Source organism: Anser anser (assembly GCF_964211835.1).
Source record: "Anser anser genome assembly, chromosome: 15".
NCBI lineage: Eukaryota > Metazoa > Chordata > Aves > Anseriformes > Anatidae > Anser > Anser anser.
In genome coordinates this window covers 11,674,341-11,691,465 of record NC_139736.1, presented here as the reverse complement: position 1 = coordinate 11,691,465, position 17,125 = coordinate 11,674,341, and the positions used below count along the sequence as shown (strand labels likewise).

At 44.5% G+C, this 17,125-nt stretch overlaps 1 protein-coding gene across 9 annotated transcripts in view; it reads left to right on the top strand.

The window, feature by feature from the left end:
- Positions 1 to 17,125, top strand: part of SLX4 (SLX4 structure-specific endonuclease subunit) — a 32,270-nt gene that overhangs the window by 227 nt on the left and 14,918 nt on the right. Inside the window, exons 1-8 of one of the 9 annotated variants that reach the window (XM_083800862.1) lie at positions 35 to 3,116; positions 4,421 to 5,834; positions 7,586 to 8,342; positions 9,430 to 9,693; positions 10,508 to 10,673; positions 12,398 to 12,613; positions 13,631 to 13,845; positions 14,931 to 15,244. In XM_083800862.1, the coding sequence (XP_083656988.1) occupies positions 7,928 to 8,342; positions 9,430 to 9,693; positions 10,508 to 10,673; positions 12,398 to 12,613; positions 13,631 to 13,845; positions 14,931 to 15,244 (1,590 nt within the window). In that variant the 5' untranslated portion in view covers positions 35 to 3,116; positions 4,421 to 5,834; positions 7,586 to 7,927. Of the gene's footprint in view, positions 1 to 33; positions 5,862 to 7,585; positions 8,343 to 9,429; positions 9,694 to 10,507; positions 10,674 to 12,397; positions 12,614 to 13,630; positions 13,846 to 14,930; positions 15,245 to 17,125 lie in introns of those variants that run through there. The other 8 variants (XM_083800860.1, XM_083800864.1, XM_083800865.1 and 5 more) reach the window with 8 other exon arrangements.

Below are 17,125 nucleotides of genomic sequence, written 5' to 3'. Positions count from 1 at the left end.
GGGGCGTGACGTCAGCGGGGGGCGGGGCCGGGCAGGGGGGCGGTGGGGGCCGCGAAATGGCGGCGCTGAGGCGGGGCAGGGGCGGCTGACGGGGAGCAGCGGCTGCTGCGTTGGTACAGAGTCACAGAATTAAACCGATACGGAGTCACAGAATTAAACCATTTGGTACAGAGTCACAGAATTAAACTGATACAGGGTCACAGAATTAAACTGATACAGGGTCACAGAATTAAGCCGTTTGGTACAGAGTCACAGAATTAAACTGATACAGGGTCACAGAATTAAGCCGTTTGGTACAGAGTCACAGAATTAAACTGATACAGGGTCACAGAATTAAGCCGTTTGGTACAGAGTCACAGAATTAAGCTGTTCGTTAAGTGCCGGTGAAGCTCAGGCTGAGCTCCGGGGTCCTCGCTTGCATGCGAGGCCCTTGGGCAGTTGCTAGAAATAATATTTTGGAAAGCCACGCACGGAGGGACCGGCGTGGTGTCTGTGAGCCGCCTCGCGCTGCGGCTGCGGGAGGCACGCGTTTATAAATAATTATAATAGATCCCCAACATCGCTGGTACCGTGCCGGGGTTTCCCTGAACGCTCCCATCAGGTCTATAGCTAACGATATATTTGGATGTTGACGGGGTCTGGGACCGAGCTTAATAAAAGGAGAAGATATTTTAAGAAAAATAAATTTTAAAATGCGTTTTCAGGACACCAAACCGAGCCTGTCCGTATTAGACTCTGGAATACGGAGAACAGAGATGGTAGCGTGAAAACATCATCAAGCAACGTACTCACAAAGTAGTACATTATCTGCCTCACTGCAGCTCCTGCATGTGATGTTAACTGTGAAGAAGGCAAATTATTCAGTGTTACAAATTAATGAAATGTTAGTGTAGAAAGTACGTGATTAGGTCACCTGCAGGAATCCACGATGAGTGTGGTAACCTTTTCAAAGCAAGCTTGTTAGGATTTTGGAAAACATGGGGACACCAAGATACTGTGTTAAGCTTCACTTTGTAGTTGCCTTTTGTGAGGATAAGCTAAAATCAGAAGATACGCTTTATGGGAGAAAGTGGTATCTGTAGGACTTGCTTTGTTTGAAGTGAACATCCCCCAGATATCTTATGCCTTTTAGAATAACATTGTCCTCTTGAAAAGAAATGGCTTGAAAGTTTAACATTAAAATGTTACTATTTTTCATTATATTCACTTCCTCATTAATCATTCAGTTGATTTTCTTGCCTCAAACATCCATAACTGTGATTGCTCCCTTCTTTATCTACAAAACTATGAGATGATCTGAAATGGTCAAAATTACCAGTGTCTGGTGGCATTGGGCACCTGGGACAAGGTAACTTTGTGGCCGGCTTGGAAGAAGGATGGGCTAGGTTGAGGCTTTTTGCTTCGCACTGGAAAGGTGGTTTGAAGGAGCACCTTCCCGAGGCTGCGTGCCACCAGTGCTGTGTGACGTGCGGGTGCTGCACCCTGTTTGCAATGAACCGGCTGTAGCTTCACGCAGCGATTTCGCTGTCGGTGGTACCGCGTATAGAGGAAGCGCGGCCTTTTTGCTGCTGCAGCTTGGGTGTCAGCGTGGTCCTGTAGGGACCTGCCCTGGCGGCGACACCTCTCCGGGCTCCGTGCTTCCCAGGCAGCCGTACCTGTCCTGTACATGCGGCCCTGTCCCGAAGCGGTGACTTTGTGCTGAGGTCTGTGCTCGCCAAGTGCCTGCCTCGTTCTGCCGCTGTCGTCAGCAGCGTCTCACGGTTCCCTTCTCCGCAGCATCAGACATTGATCATTGGTGCTGTATGTCTCTCCAACTTCATTTCCTAAGCCTAAATAATAGAAAAACGCGAGCGAATCTCTGTGGGACAGTAGCAGAAACATATGCTCCCAATGAACTGCTATTTGTAGTTGCATTTTGAAACCTAGCTAGCTATGTTTTCATCATTTTAAATGTGTGTTGTATTGATTTTGAATTATTTTAATTAATCATTTTGTCCCTTGGTACTTCCTTAATGGTTTACAAAAGAATTACACCTCTGTTAGCACACAGAGGCCTCATTAAAAAGGTATTAGCTTAACATAGGAGATCTTGGTTTTCATAACATTGTGTTGATTGGTATTAATTTTATTATCCATCTTTAGTCATCAATTCCCATATAAGCCATTTCTTTAACGGCCTGGTGTTGATCTCAGTCTGAAAGATGGGTGTTTACTTCCCTAATTGTCCTTGTGAAAAATCCCAGTTAGCAGTCTAGAGAGCTGTTAGCCCGTTTTTCTGTAACTCTGCTTGCAAACGATCTGAATCCGTTCGCAGAAATGTCTTCAATAGCTGCTACTGAACACACTTTGGATTAATTGGGATAGGTTCTGTTCATCAGCATTGTGGGACAGGTCACAGGACTATAGGATATTCTGTAGAATATAATATGTGTGTGTGTTTTCTCATAGATATTTATGTAGAGATTTAGTTCTGCATATTTTCAGTTAGTATTGACAGTTCTACAGGTTGTTTTCTAACCACCCAGTGGCCTTGGTAGGTCTTTGTTCTTGTTTTTGATGTACACCAAAGATTCTTTTTAAAAGTCCTTAACTTTTGTGACCAGAAAATTAATCTTACATAATTTTATCTCCATTTCACTACAGTTCCTTGTTTATGTTCAGTGCTATCCAATTTTCTTATTGTGATGTTATCTTAACATATTTATTTTTATTATTACTGTGATTACTTCTCTCCTTCGCTGAAAAATAAATTACTTCTCAGTAAGTATTGTTCTCTTTATTGATTTTTGGGGCCTCCAGTGAAATGTTTTTATTCAGTCCTTAATTCTCAGTTGTATGTTTCTGTTTAAATTAATAATTTTCCTGTTGCTTTCAGTCACATCAAATAAGCATTTTTGAAACACCAGCTGCATATATTTCTTATTTGTATGCTGCTGTGTTTGCATACAAGCGACAAGCATTTGCACCTGAGCAACCGTTACTTTTTATTTTTATGGTCACTTCCCCTTTGTCCTTCCAGAGGAGGTAGAAAGTAAAAATTTCCTATTTTGGTGAAGCGCTTTGTAAGCTAAGGTCAGTTTCTACTGCGTTTGAAAGGTAGAGAGGCGTTTTGTCATGTAAGTAGTGATTTAAAGTTTATGCCTAGAATGTGATAAAGCTTTTATTGGACATAAAATACTTTACCATATGTACAAGGTACTAGCAAGGGGAGGTATAGTCGCTAAAAGAAATGTGAGCATGGTACCCTGACGGGATATAAGGTATTATAAGTGGTATTGTCAAGTAGACATCGTTACTGGTCATTGCTAAGATTGCTTGTTAGAGTCTGATCGTGATTGCCTGGCTATCATTTTCTTGCTTACATATACTTGAATTCATCTGTCATCTCCTGTATTTCCACATCTGGTTTTATTACCCTTTTCTGGCACAGAAAAGCTGACAGAGGCCAGGACAGGAGGGTTAGTACCCGGCTTTGAATTCCTATTCTGCACTTACGTGTTTCCTCCTCGCTGACCGAGATCTGCTGTCCTCAGCGTTAATGTATTTGCCCTGCCGCAAGCAAAGAGAACCTGCCCTGTACGGTTCTCGCGTTGTGTCTTCGTAAGGTACCCTGTGCGATAAAGGTGTTGGCTGGTGCAGGGTCCAGTGTAGAGTCTTTAAAGACAGAGAAATTTTGAAAATCGCACAGTGCACATGCTCTTCTCCATCAGGAATGGGAAGTGTTGGGAACCTGTAGGAAGATTGTTTGTTACAGGCTTTGGTCAGGAAAAATCCCTAGGGGCCTTCTTCTGGTGTGGTTTCCAGAGCAAACACGAGAGAAATTCTTTCCCTTTGCAGTATTTGGACTGGCTTGATTGAAAGTTCGGCTACCAGCCTCCACATCTTCCTCCTGCAGATTTCAAAAAAGGAGAAGGGCGGGGGGGGCGACGAAACGTCCAGTGCCAACACAACGGCATGCAGTATCTGGGTTTCGGTTAGTGACCAGCTGCAGGGATGGTCACTGAGGAGGAAATGTGGTGAGGCAGCCCTGGGGGCCAGGAGGGGAGCAGGTACGGGATGTGACTGCTGGTCAGGCCCAGACAGCGCTGATCCGCGCTTTCTACCCGTAACGTATTCTCGGAGACTGAAGTGGCAGAATTGTTGCTGGAGCAAGTGCACAGATTAAAAGCAGTAAGTAAACAGGCCCAGATGTATATCCGGGAGTTCAGAAGAGATATTTCAAGTGGTTGAGTTGCTAGTAGAAATGTGCTTTCAGTTGTCAAAAAAGAAGCTGCTCCGGATGTTGGGAGGATAGCAGATATTTTACCTGTTTTCTTATTTTCCTGGAAGGATTCTGTGACTGAACTAAGTAATTACAAGCCTCTAAGTGTTTAACATGTACCTATTAAACTGGTTGAAATGATCACTGAATTCTTTGCAGATGTCTGTCATCATCCATTTTTAACCTGATAGCATCTTACCAGCATGGGAGCCAGGTCTCTCCAGGAGGCTGCCCCTCAGAAGTCTGATGGAGTGGTTTGATGGCAACAAATTAGGAAATAAAGAACAAATTAACACAGCTTACTCAGAAATCCTTTGAAAAGTGGAAAGAGGTAAAGAATTATTTTGATGATCTGAGAGGAAACTGGCGGAAGGGTCACAAAGAGCATCCGGGGGCTCCTGAACCCATGGGGTGCAGAGGTGAAGAAAGAGAGAAATCCTACGGGGCACCTTAATGGTACCAGAGACTGAAAGGGCTCGGGGCGTCTCTGTGCAGGTGAAACCTTTGCTCAGCAAGCAGGCACTTTCAGAGAAAGGCAAAGGAGATGTTAGGATCAGCAAGGCCTTGGCTGAGGAAGAAGTGTGAACAGCGTGTAAGATCTCCACTGGGAGAGTCAGCAGGCTGCTGATGGCAGTACTGCTCAGAGCACCCCGAAAAAGGGGAGAGCGAAGGAGGTTCGGGGAGTGCTGTTGGAGATGGTTAGGGACCAGGAGGGCTTCTCTGGGCAAAGAGAAAACACGGGGACTCTTATTTTAGAGAATAAACACTGGAGGACGGGATACATATAATTTAATAAAATATCGAGGGGCCCAAAGAGAGTAGATTTGGAGCTTCTGTGCTCCTTGCCTCAACAAAGGACAGTCAAGGAAGTAAAAAGGAAGCGAAGTGAGAAGTGATGAAATAGTGTACTTTCTCTTGGCATTTTCAGTTAAACCAGGGAACTCCATTCAGTAGTTGCCTGTGACCCTAAAAACAGCAGGGTCAGAAAGGTGGTGGCGTGGTATGGCTGGAGGCTTACGATAGGAAACACCGGTGGATTTTTTTAAGAATGAAATGTTGAGGTTCTGGTTTCAAGAAAGTTACTGGGAAACAAAATGAGCCCCAAATGAGAAAGGCGAGGGCAGACTGAAGGGTCGCAGGATGGGTGACTCGGTCTGGGACTGGCCTTGGGAAGTCTCTAGCCCAAACTGCTGCTCAAAGCAGGGCTGGCTATGGGGCTGGACCAGGTTCCTCAGTGCCTTACCCAGCTTCTGACCCAGTCTGCCTTCTGGGCTTTTTCTGCAGAAGCGTGCAGTGCTGCTGGCTGTGGGGGGGGGCACAGTGCTGGGCGATGTGTGCAGGTCACCTACATGTTTAAGGACACAGGTCTATGGAAGCAGCAGAACTTGGCACCGCTGGAGCATGTGCTGTTCCCAGCTCCCTCCCCCTGCACCTTAGAACTTGATAAAAAAAGGGCAATCAGTGCAATTAAATTTCACCTTTTCCTTTCATTTTCCAGGTTCCATCTTTCATTCTTACTGGTCTCGTTTTGTACTGTTGTGATGATCCACATTTACTTGAAGGCCACAACCAGGTATGGATTTAGTATCTAAGTGGATAGGTAAGTGCCGCTGTTCATTTCATTTGACCAGGTTGTGTGATTTGTAGAGTCCTAAAACCTTCCAAAATGAATTGAATACTATACTGAAAGAAATTGTTTTGAAAGCTATTACTTCTCCAGCTCTATGAACTGGTGCCAAAGCTGGCTGTTAGGTACACCAGTAACAGCAGCATCAGAAATACTGAGCTGTAGGAACCTGTAAATACAAGTCTTGAAAGGGAAGAGCAAGACAGGTAAACTCTTCATTAGTTTTGCATCGTTTGTATGTCTGACTTGGTCTACCTGGGGTACTGGCCATTGATTGCAAACAAAAGTGCAGATCTGTTTCAAAATTTAACATCAGGAACTGACTGTAAGTAATACGACAGTACAGATGTGCCTGTGAGAAGTATCTATAGCCATGGAGGATGTGAGATTCTGTTTTTCTCCACATGCTGTCTCCTACTTAGAAGAAAATGGTCAATTTACAGCGATAACTACACCAAGATTCTGTCCAGGAAAATTAAATTTATGAACTGGCTACATAAAACTTCAGTTTCTCTCTAACAGGAAATGACTCCAAGATTCACGGCAAAATCCTCTGCTGGTTTGGGAGGCTGAGTTTAAAATAAATAAATCCATTAACATCTGTAATTGCTTATAGGAAAGGCTGACCCATGAAAGTGTGTAACCAGCATTCCTTAGCCTTGCCTGTCTGCAGCCAAACCATTTGAGAAAACAATCTCACATGTGTTTTTCCTGCTTTTTGAGTCTTTCGGTGCCCAGAGCTTTACTGGAGAAACTGAACCGCAGTTGCTGCCATTCCAAGTGAAACACTCTGTTTTAGGCTTGAAAGAAATAGGTTTGGGGAGCAATATAAAACCTCTGGTAAAATAGCCAGAACCATAGTGAACATAGGACTAGGAAGAAGAGGACAATCAAAAAGTCTAAGAATAGAGATCTAGTTTTAGTGTTGCCTGGGGTCTGATGACATTTCCATCTGGATATTGTCCCTAGTGCTGTTCCAAGTAATCCTTAGCTAGTGTGGCTATTCTTACTGTAGCTGAAAAAGATTAAGAAACTAATTTAAAAATATAATTTTTTAGTCTGTTTACCTGGTGTATTTGACAGCAGTTTGTGAAACATGGTCACTGCCATGATTTGCTGAATACTAGTAGGAGGAATTCAGTATTAGTTAGGAGAACTAATCCTGAATGTGAGCAGGCTGTGGATGTAAGAAGAGAGAAGGGATGAACATCCTTGATAGAGTTGTTCTGACTCGTCCCAAAAACCCTTCTGAATGTAAGAAATTCCCTTTATTTACTTGTCAAAATGAGGTCGTGCCATCCTCCTTAAAGGTGCTCTGTCACAACACCTCCAGAATAGCTTCTTGATCTGAAGGATCTGAAGGATTTTTCTCCTTTGCTGCATTTCTTGGTCTTGTGCTATATAAATGTAAGTATGAATGCATTTAAAAAATGGACAATCTCAAATCCTGAGCCCCAGGCCAAAAGCCAACCCAGTGTCAGATACCTATTTTGAAAGTTTGCCTCTTCTCTCGTAAGGTAGCTTGTGCTTGTCTGTAGTACAAATATAGCGAGAGTGTTTTGAGTCAGTATGTGCTTCTTCTAATCTTATTGTTTTATACAAATTGTCTTCTCCTTCAGGATTCTACCCCATCCCTTTCCCATACTGCATCTGCATATACCATCCTACATAACCACCTTTTTATTTCTTTATTTCAGGGCTTCAATAAGTGTCTTTTTGAAGCCCCTAGCACATCCTGTGCTTGGTCTGCACAAACTGTAGTGCTTACCGTATGGTCTAGAGAGCTCAGAAGAACCAGCTTGTCAATGCATTACGTGTGAAAGCACGTGGGGTGCTTGAAGAGAGAACATGCTCTACGAAATGGCTGCGAATTAAGTGTGGAAGAATGAACTGTCGGGACAGTGGAGAAGTGCCCACTGTGTTGACCATTGAAGTCTGGAGAATGGAGATCTCTGAGGGGGTGGAAAGGACTTGGTGAAAGTCACAGGTCATGGAGGATGCAAACCTGAGCTGATTCTGGTATCTTCCCCTGTCCTCCAATGCATGCAGTGGCATTAGGCCACCGTGTTACTGGCACCTGCAGGCCAATGGATGAACAGGACAATGATTTTAAAGAGTTGTGGGCAAATCTTTTGGGTAGAGCGAAGAAAAAATCTGGGGATGCTGAGGCAGCAAAGAAGGCCCAGAAAAGGTCAAAGAGCACTGTTGCAAGAAGCAAATTAAGAAGAGGCAAAGCTGCTGCCACAAGCCAAAACCATCACCTCTTTCCAGCAGCAAAGAAAACAAACTTGACTCAAGATTTGGGTCCTAAGGAACAAGATTTGATGCACAAAGACGGTGACGCTGTGGCCTGTAGTAGTGGTGAGACTGAGCAAGGGGATGGGAAGATAAGCCCCTTCCCTGCCAGCCAGCTGAGTACAGCAGCCAGTGACTGTAGCCAGAGGACTCTGACAGGTGAGTGAACTGATGTCTTTCAGACAGAAGATAGGCTAATTGAAGCATCTTGTGTTTCCATCTACACTTAGCTACTTAGGCTTATCTGGGGTTTTAACCTAGCAGTGTGTTCTGCACTAGAGGCGGGCAGATGATGTTCTTTAGTAAGATGAAGCCTTAGCAAAAAGCGAAGCGTTAGGTAGTCAGTATTCAATGATTTGTACAATATCAGAACTTAGAAAAACACCCTCAAATCATCTAGAAGTAAGTCTAGAATGTATCGAGGTGCCTTTTCACTCAGTGCATTGTTACATTGAGAAATAAATTGTCTCTGGATGTTGTCAAGGTTAAAAATATAAATGAGTTAAGAAGGGTGTGAATTAATTCATAAAGGATCGGTCCTTCAGCAGTTATTGGACATGATGGCCAGAATGCAGTCACCAGTACACGAACTTAAACTGATGAATAAGGTCAACCAGGAGGGATTACTTTGTACGTGGCCTGTCCTGATAACCTTTCTTAAGTGTCTGTTGCTGACTGCACTGAGACAAGACACTGGGCTAGCGAGCTCTTTGGTCTGATCTCGCGTGCTGCCTGTATGCACAGGACACCTCAAAGCAGAGCAGGGGTATGCTGAGGTGTCAGTCTGGCATTACTTCTGCCTGCTGCTTCTTACCACCTCTCTTCGGGACTCCTGGTTCCTCATCTCAGACCCTGAACGTATGAGTCAGTTAGGGTTTGGAGATCAGAGTGAAGAACAGCAGGAAGCACGGGACAGAAGAGGGGGGCTATAGGGCTGCACTGCTTGTTGCCCTCGCTAGTGACCTTCAGGTGAGGTCTTCCTTAATAGTCCTTCCTCTAAAAGGGATACAGAGGTATTTTAACTGCACTGTAGCACAGAAGTGTGATACTGTTACTATAGTTATCAAGTATAAAGTCATGTAATAGCCAAGCACATTGTTCAGGTCTCTTTTTAAGACTAAGTGTTGCAAAGCTGAGCCTGGCTTAGGCTGCTGTTGGGGGGGAGGCTTCCCCCCAGCTCTTGGGGCAGCTCAGCTACTTGTTTTAATACTGACTGGTAAAGCTCTGGTGTTTTCTTCCCTTCTAGTAAATGCTCTGAATGGCTCTTCCCAGACTACATTATCCTTCCATCCTACTACACAGCCAGGGGCCTGCTCTTCACCCACCTCAAAGATACCGCCACTCGCAGGACCAAAGGCACGGGTAGCAGAGCTGGTAGTGGAGAGAATGCAGCAGTTCAAGAGAGTGGCACCTGAGCAGCTAAAACACAGCACAGACGATAGCTTGCCGAAGTCTGTAGCCAGCGGGGATTTTCCTGATGAAAGCCAGGAGCAGAACTCACCAGAGAATGGTACGTTTCTCCCGTTAGCTCTTGTACGTGCAGAAAGAGTGCTGTGGGCTGGTTAGAACGGTTGCATGAAAAGCAGTGCAGATTCTTGGGCTTTGTTCCCAGCTAGCCTAGTGGCTCAGTGTGCAGCACGGAATAAATCACTCCAGATCACTGAGTAAACTTGCTTTCTCAATTGTTAAAGGACAATCCGTTCTTTTCTCCCAGCTCTTTTCTGAGGCCGAATTAATCTCATGTTAGATTCTGGAGGGATAGTTGACTTCTTGGAAACAGGTTGAGATTGTGACAGGATCAGTCAACCTTGTCATCCTTCCCTTGGGACGGTGTTAGGTAGCTGTTAGGTAAATATGACTCATAGATTGACCCCATCCTTGGAAGATTTCCAAGATTTCCACAAAGGTAATGTGTTCTATGCAGATGAACTGAATCAACAAAAATTGTACTCTGCCTTCATTCTTTTTTAGGTCAAGACCCTGTTTGTTCTGCATCGACACAAAATCTGCTGTGTTTAGTACGTTATGTATAAGATTCCGCATTCTCCCTAGCAGCTTTAGCCAAAGCATTCCCGCCTTTGGCTCTGTCGTGTGATGTACTATGAATAAATCACCACCTACTGCTCCCTGGGTAGTGCAGTTTTGTGTTGTTTAAGGAGTGCATGTTGTACGCTACTTTATGAGAGATCAGGTGTAAAGATGCAAGAGAAAGATTGCAATTGACTTTTGTGTGTCTAGTTTAATAATGACAAAAATAACAGCTCCACAGCTTCCATACAGGATTCTTAGTTCTCTGTCTTAGCTAACTCTCCCTTCTTTGCCAGATATCCATGATCTTCCATCCATGCAGCATGATGGTGCTCTGGCTTTGGCTCTTCAGCAGGAAACCAAAGAGGAAGCCCTGGAGGATGCAGGCTTGTTCTTTTGTCAGATCTGCCAAAAGGATCTCTCAGCCATGAACTCAACACGGCGAGAGCAGCACGTTAACAGGTGAAGGGCCAGCTTGATTCGTCCTTTCTGCATCCTCTCCCCATTAACCTCAGACTGTTAGGTCAGCTTGGCCGTTCTAGAACCCGGTAGCAGGGGAGTCTATGTGGTGACATTGACTTTTATGGCCTGAATTAGCAAGTTCATTTGATCTCAAAGCAGAGGCTGATTGTGTCGCGCTGCAGGGCTTCTGCACGAACACGTTAAAGCCAATGCTGCTTTCATCAGTAGTGCTGCAGAGGGGCTGTGGTTGTAAAGTGGCTCGCAAAATTAATGAGGACCCACTATTGCAGATCTGCCAATTTCAGCCAGCAAGGTAATGTTTGCTCTATTTAGCTAAAAGTTGTTTGTATAAGGACAGCTAGAATGTCACTATGTCACTGCATACCCGAGTTGTTTGCAGAGGGAAAAGTGATGCTGTTCAGAAAGATGACTTAGTTGTGTTACAACGCTTGGCAGTGAGAGTGGAGAGGCTAAGGGAAGGCATCCCTGCCTTCTCTTTTGTCAGAATGGTGTGCAACTACATGGATATCAACGCCCTTAACTGAACAGTTTCCTTAGTGGTAAATATCAAGTACTGTTAGTATGTTATATGCAGATAGCTCTTTGTAAATTGTGTGCTTCTCTATTGAGAAAGGATCAGAAACAACACATTTGAACAGTTGTGCGTGCTTCATTAAGGCACTTTAAGGGACTCGGGAATGACTTGGTTTGTCCAGTCATACATCTTGCTATTGAGTGACTTGAGTTCTTTTGGACTGTCTGCAGCTGCAGTTTTGGAGGCGTTACTGCTGTTTCTGTCTTTGGATACTTATTGCTGGTTGAGAGGACAGACAGTGTAAATCAGCGACAGTGTATCAGAAATGCTTTTTGGAAATTAAGTCTGTTTTCTGAACTGTTAAACGTGTAATCATAGGATGAGACTGCAGGGTTATAGTGGCAGTGGATTTTTTGATAGCAGTCTTCATCATGAGATGTAAAGCTGCAGGTGGATAGATGCACTGGCAAGCTTGTAATCACCAGTGTTAGTGCGTCAGATGAATGTTCTCTTACACAGCTCTATGTGTGTCGGTTCTGTGTGTCATTCCCTAATCAGGGAGGGCTTCTTATAACATGCTTTGTAAAGAAAACAGACACTGTATCTCTTTGGAGAGGGCAGAAAAAGAACCTTTAAGACTTTTAAACAGTCTTGGCATACCAGAAATTATTAGAAGTTCGTTATCCTGCACTCTAAGTACTTTCTGTGACACAAAACACTGTCCTTGTCAAGTGAGATATCTGACTTGGAAATGGCTTGCATTCTCAACACTGCACTTCGTCATGCCTACAAAAGCACTAAGAAGGACAAGAAATAGTCATGTTCCGGGTGAGGAAGACCTACTATTTCTCTGGTAGCATGATTCTGTTTTTAATGGTGGTTTAGAAATTATCTGGAATGTTACAATCAATGCAGAAAGAGGGATTAGGTGATGGACACAGAGAGAAATTAAAGAAGTTAATTACTTGTACTTGCTTCTAAGCAACATGTTGTTAATATGCCCGTGAGGCTGTAATTCAGTGTATCTGTTACATGTCATATCCATCACAGCAGTGGGTACATAATTCTTATTTCTTCAGGGGATGTTTCTTTGCCTGTTGCAGATATCAGAGATGGTTGTGCTTCCTTTTCTTTAGTAAGGCTTAAATCTTAGCATGGATAGCCTTAAAGCTTTGCCATCGTCTCACAGGTGTCTGGATGAGATGGAAGATGCGCAGATGTCATCCTCCAGCAAACCACTGGTCCCTGAATGTCCCATCTGTGGGAAGCAATTCCAAACCCCCCAGAGCCGAGTCAGTCACTTGAAGCGCTGTGCTGTCGAGATGGATGTTCCCCCTAAGATGCTTCTTGAGGCAGTGCAGTTGCAGGTGTCCACACTTGGTGATGCACCTCTACAGTTTCCCAGGTAAGCTGGTGAAAATAAAATGTGCTGATTACTGTCTTTGTCCTGAGAGAACTTGACCCTGCGTTCCTGGGAAAGAACTGTGGAAGTAAGGCAGACTCGCATGCTGGGGGCCCCCAAGTCCAAAGAATGTCAAGCAGAGCCATGACCCAGTACCACGAGAGGAGAGTGTGGCAGTTAGCTGGAACAAAATATGTTGTTTTCCTTCAGAAGTGGTCAGGTAGTGGATGACTTTAAAAATCATCAGGCAGGAGCAAAATGGGGAGTAAAGAACTTTACACTGTTTTGTCAGAAATATATGTGCTTCGTGAGGCAGTTACGCAGTAAAGCTGAACGGTGTGTTTGAGCTTATTAAGCAGAACACGTAGTACGAGCGTATGCAGTCTCTCCCGAGCATCTGTCTTGCCAATGGCTCAGCTATTCAGCTCGTGGCTGTAGCGGATGTATGCGCTTCACACCTTGAGCCAAGGAGGAAGCAGAGCTGATGTTTTGAAACGTGCTAGGTGCAGAGCTGCATCTCTTGTCTTGGATTTGAGCAGAATCTTCAGAGTACAGCAAGTTGTGCCTGACTGAATTTGTAGGAGGGCTCGTAAGTCCCTTTGTGCTGAGAAGGGACTGTTGCCTGTACACTAAGGAAACAGAAACTGGGAGGGCATTTTTTGGCGATCTTGTTTTCGCCCTGCTTCAACTTTATTTTTTTCCCCCTTTGATACACATTTTTAAAACATTTAGGATAGAGATCGCAGATGTTTAAAAAACACACACAACTTACGCCACTGTTGTGGTCTTGTGTTCTTACCTTTTCAAAATAAGATTTTCTCAAAATTGCTCTAAATTCCATGGGTGCTAAGGAATCTTTTGCTCTCTGCTGGGGAAGAAGGCACCGCAAATAGCTTCTCATTATCCTGGATATGGGAATCTCTCTGTGGAAGCAGAGCAGCTTCTCTGGAATGCTCAGTGTTTCTTGTCTCTGATCCAGTCACAATAACTTGGGCTTCCTGCTGCATTCTTGTATTTCAGCAATCAACCAAGCAGGTCAAAGCGAAAAGGCTCCTCCAAAGAGGACTCAAAGAACAAGCAGAAGAGGGCCAAAATGGAGACTAAGGATGAAGATTTGCTGGTTGCTATGGCAATGTCACGCTCTCTGTTGGAGCAGGAAAAGCAGGAACAGGCAAAATCAGTTACAAACGTGAAACCAGTGGCTGCTTTGCCAATCAAATGGAAGCCAGGATCAGGTATGTGTTAAAGTGAGTTAGTGTCAAAGGCTGTGTTATTGGAGAAGTAATGTAACTTAGCCTGCTCTGCACTTGAACTTTCCTGTTGGGTACAGGACGGAAGACAGCCCAGTTTCTGTTTTATTTAAGCTGTCAGAGCTTAGCAATACGCAAAATCCACATACAGTCAAGAAAGGTTGTGGCATGTCCATGGTTTTTAGTGAAATCCCTTATGAATCTGATGCTTTTTTTCCACTGATGGGTTGTTTCGAAACTGTAAAATATTCTTTAGATGAGCTGTTATTTTTTGTAAGCTGTGAAACTGAAAAGAAATTACACGAAAAGATCATTGTTATTTCTCTTGCAGTAGATTTTTTCTTACTCATACTGCTGCAGCCTGGATCAATGCAGCTTTTTCAGCCTTGTCTCTTTTGTCTCTGTTTTCTTTCTAGAGTGGACCTGCATATATTACATGCCATTGAGCATGTGTTTTACCATTTCCACGTGCAAAAAGGGTTTAGAATGGAAGATAACTGCCAGTGGAGAGTGTTGTATGCTATATAGAGGGGGGACTTTACTCTTCACAACCCTGCTTAGGTCTCCTCCTGCCAGTTGGATTAGGGGTCGGGCGTTAGTAAGACAAATGTAGTAAGATACAGGATGGCCAAATAATAGCTGTGCAGTGGTCGTGTGGGCTGTGATTCGTTATCATCAGTGACCAGGACACAAAAGAGTCCTTCATAGATGGTTTTTTTTTTCCCTCTCTCTTTTTTCTGAAGCACTAGGATCTAGTCAAAACCCATAGGCACTGTTCTGTGGATCTAGGAGGTAGACTACGTAGATAGCAGTTGCTTCCACAATAGTCACTTTTTGTAGAGATGTGACATCTTCCAACAGCCAGCAGAGCAGTGCAAGCAGGAATCAGTCTTTTCTGGAGTTAATTTCTCCAACAGGGGCAATATGAGGCTTCAGACTCCTTGCAGGAATCCTAAGAGCTGTGTTCAGCTTGTAGCTGCATTTTGGTCACCCCTGACTACAACACTTGAAGGAGCCCTGTGTGTTCAGCCATTTGTTTATCTAGGTTCCTCTTCCTTTTCTTTTTAAAGATAAAAAACGGCGTAAAAGAGGCCCAAGTACACCTCCGCCATTACTTCTTCAGGATCCAGAGAAGGCCCGCAAAAGGATCCAAGAACGGGTAGCTATGCTGCTTGTAGAAGAGGCTGAATTCCCTCCCACCCCTCAGCTTCCCTCTAGCAGGATTTTGGAGAATGAATCTGGGAAAGCAGCCTGGCTCTTGCCATTGCCCAAAAGCAGGGACTGCTTTTTGTGGAATATCAGTGCTCTTACAGGACCTTGTGACCCTGAATTATTCTACACCGCTGGATTAACCCCTCCGATTGTACCTTGGAAGCCTGTGCAGGTGGGACACTTTTGACCTTGCTCTGGTATGTATGTGCCTAGCTCCTTTGCCCTGCAACTCTTCTGTTTCATCACATGGTATTTAGAGAGTGTTCCTTTGCCTCTGCATGCTCACTGCTCCTGTACTGCTGTCCCCTTGTCTTACCCAGTTAGGTTTTATGATCTTGAACTTTCACTTCTTGCTTTTGGAGACGAGACCAAGGTTCATGTTACCGTGCTATTCCTTGACCTTTCAGAAAATAAAATGGGTGGGAACAGTACTGAGTGAAGGGTCTGCATCCCAGTCATTTTTCCACTAGCTTGTCTGTGTTTACAGCAGCCTGGCTCACGTGTTCCATCTTGGCACTTTTCTCCGATGCTGACATGAGCCTTGCCCACGTCCTGCACTTTGCATTGGTGCGGCCTCATCTCAAGCACTGCGTGCAGGTTTGGGCACCACAATATGAGAAGGGCGTAAAACTGTTAGAGAGTGCCCAAAGAAGGGCAGTGAAGATGGTGAAGGGTCTGGAGGGCAAGACGTGTGAGGAGTGGCTGAGGTCCCTTGGTTCATTCAGCCCAGAGCAGAGCAGGCCGAGGGGAGGCCTCATGGCCGCCTGCAGCTCCCTCACGAGGGGAGCGGAGGGGCAGGCGCTGAGCTCTGCTCTCTGGGGACAGCGACAGGACCCGAGGGAACGGCATGGAGCTGGGACAGGGGAGGGTCAGGCTGGGTGTTAGGGAAAGGTTCTGCACCCAGAGGGTGGTCGGGCACTGGGACGGGCTCCCCAGGGCAGTGGTCACGGCACCGAGCTGCAGGAGTTCAAGAAGTGTTTGGACAACGTGCTCAGACACGGTCTGATTTTTGGGTGGTCCCGTGTGGAGCCAGGAGTTGGACTCAGTGATCCTTGTGGGTCCCTTCCGACTTGGGATGTGGTATGATTCTGTGTTGTACTCAGACAGCAAGGAATTGGGTGAAAAGTTTAAACTGAAGACTGATACTTCTGCCTTTCACAAAGGAGAAGCTGGGAGTGCCCACAGTTGTGAAGTATTTGCACTTCAGGCTTGCTCTGTGCATCCCACAGGCTCTTGGCACATGAGCTTTGATCCTATTTTCAGTTCCACTGTTTCGTTCTGTTTTTCATCTGGATTTCATGCCTCTTTCAGTGCTCTGTATTTTTTATTAAAAGTTCCTACAGAAGGAGACAAAGGTCTTTTAATCTCTCATCTTATTACATACTTGCTCTCTGAGAAGACAGGTATCACTTCTCTTCCTTCCCTCACTGCTTCCTGGAAGGATTGTTTTGTGCTTCTGTTCAAAAACTACTGTGCATATGTAGGTACTTTGTTTAATACTTTTTCCGTAGTCAAATCCCAGAGCTTTTCATTGGCTTATCCCCAACTAGGGCTGTAGCAGAGAGGCTCCATTCTATGAAGATCTTTGACCTTTTGGTCAAAGAAAAAGCTGCCAGAAAAGTTTAAAAATAAAAAGTGAGAAGGCCTTTAAAGTTCTGGCAACAATGTGTTTTCCCATCTGATTCCTTCCATTCCAAGAAATGGCTACATCTCTATTTCTAAAATTCTATTTCTACTTAGAAATAAACAAACAAAACTGTTTTTATTGGGAAATAGAACAAATCTGGAAAACATCAGCTCACAGGTGAAAGGTTGATTTTTGTTACACGTGACTGCAAAAATGTTTTAGATCTCTGAACAGAAGCACCTGGACAGCTTCAGCTGCAGCTGTTGCCAGGTGCCCCAGCTTTAATGAAATATTTAGATATTGGAGTGGGAACAGTTCCACTATCCTCTCTCCCTACTTGCCAGTTGCCTGCACAGGCATGCTCCTGGTGAAACCACCTTTTCTGCATTTTCTATTGTAGTTTCCTTTTTTCTTTTTCTCTTTAGA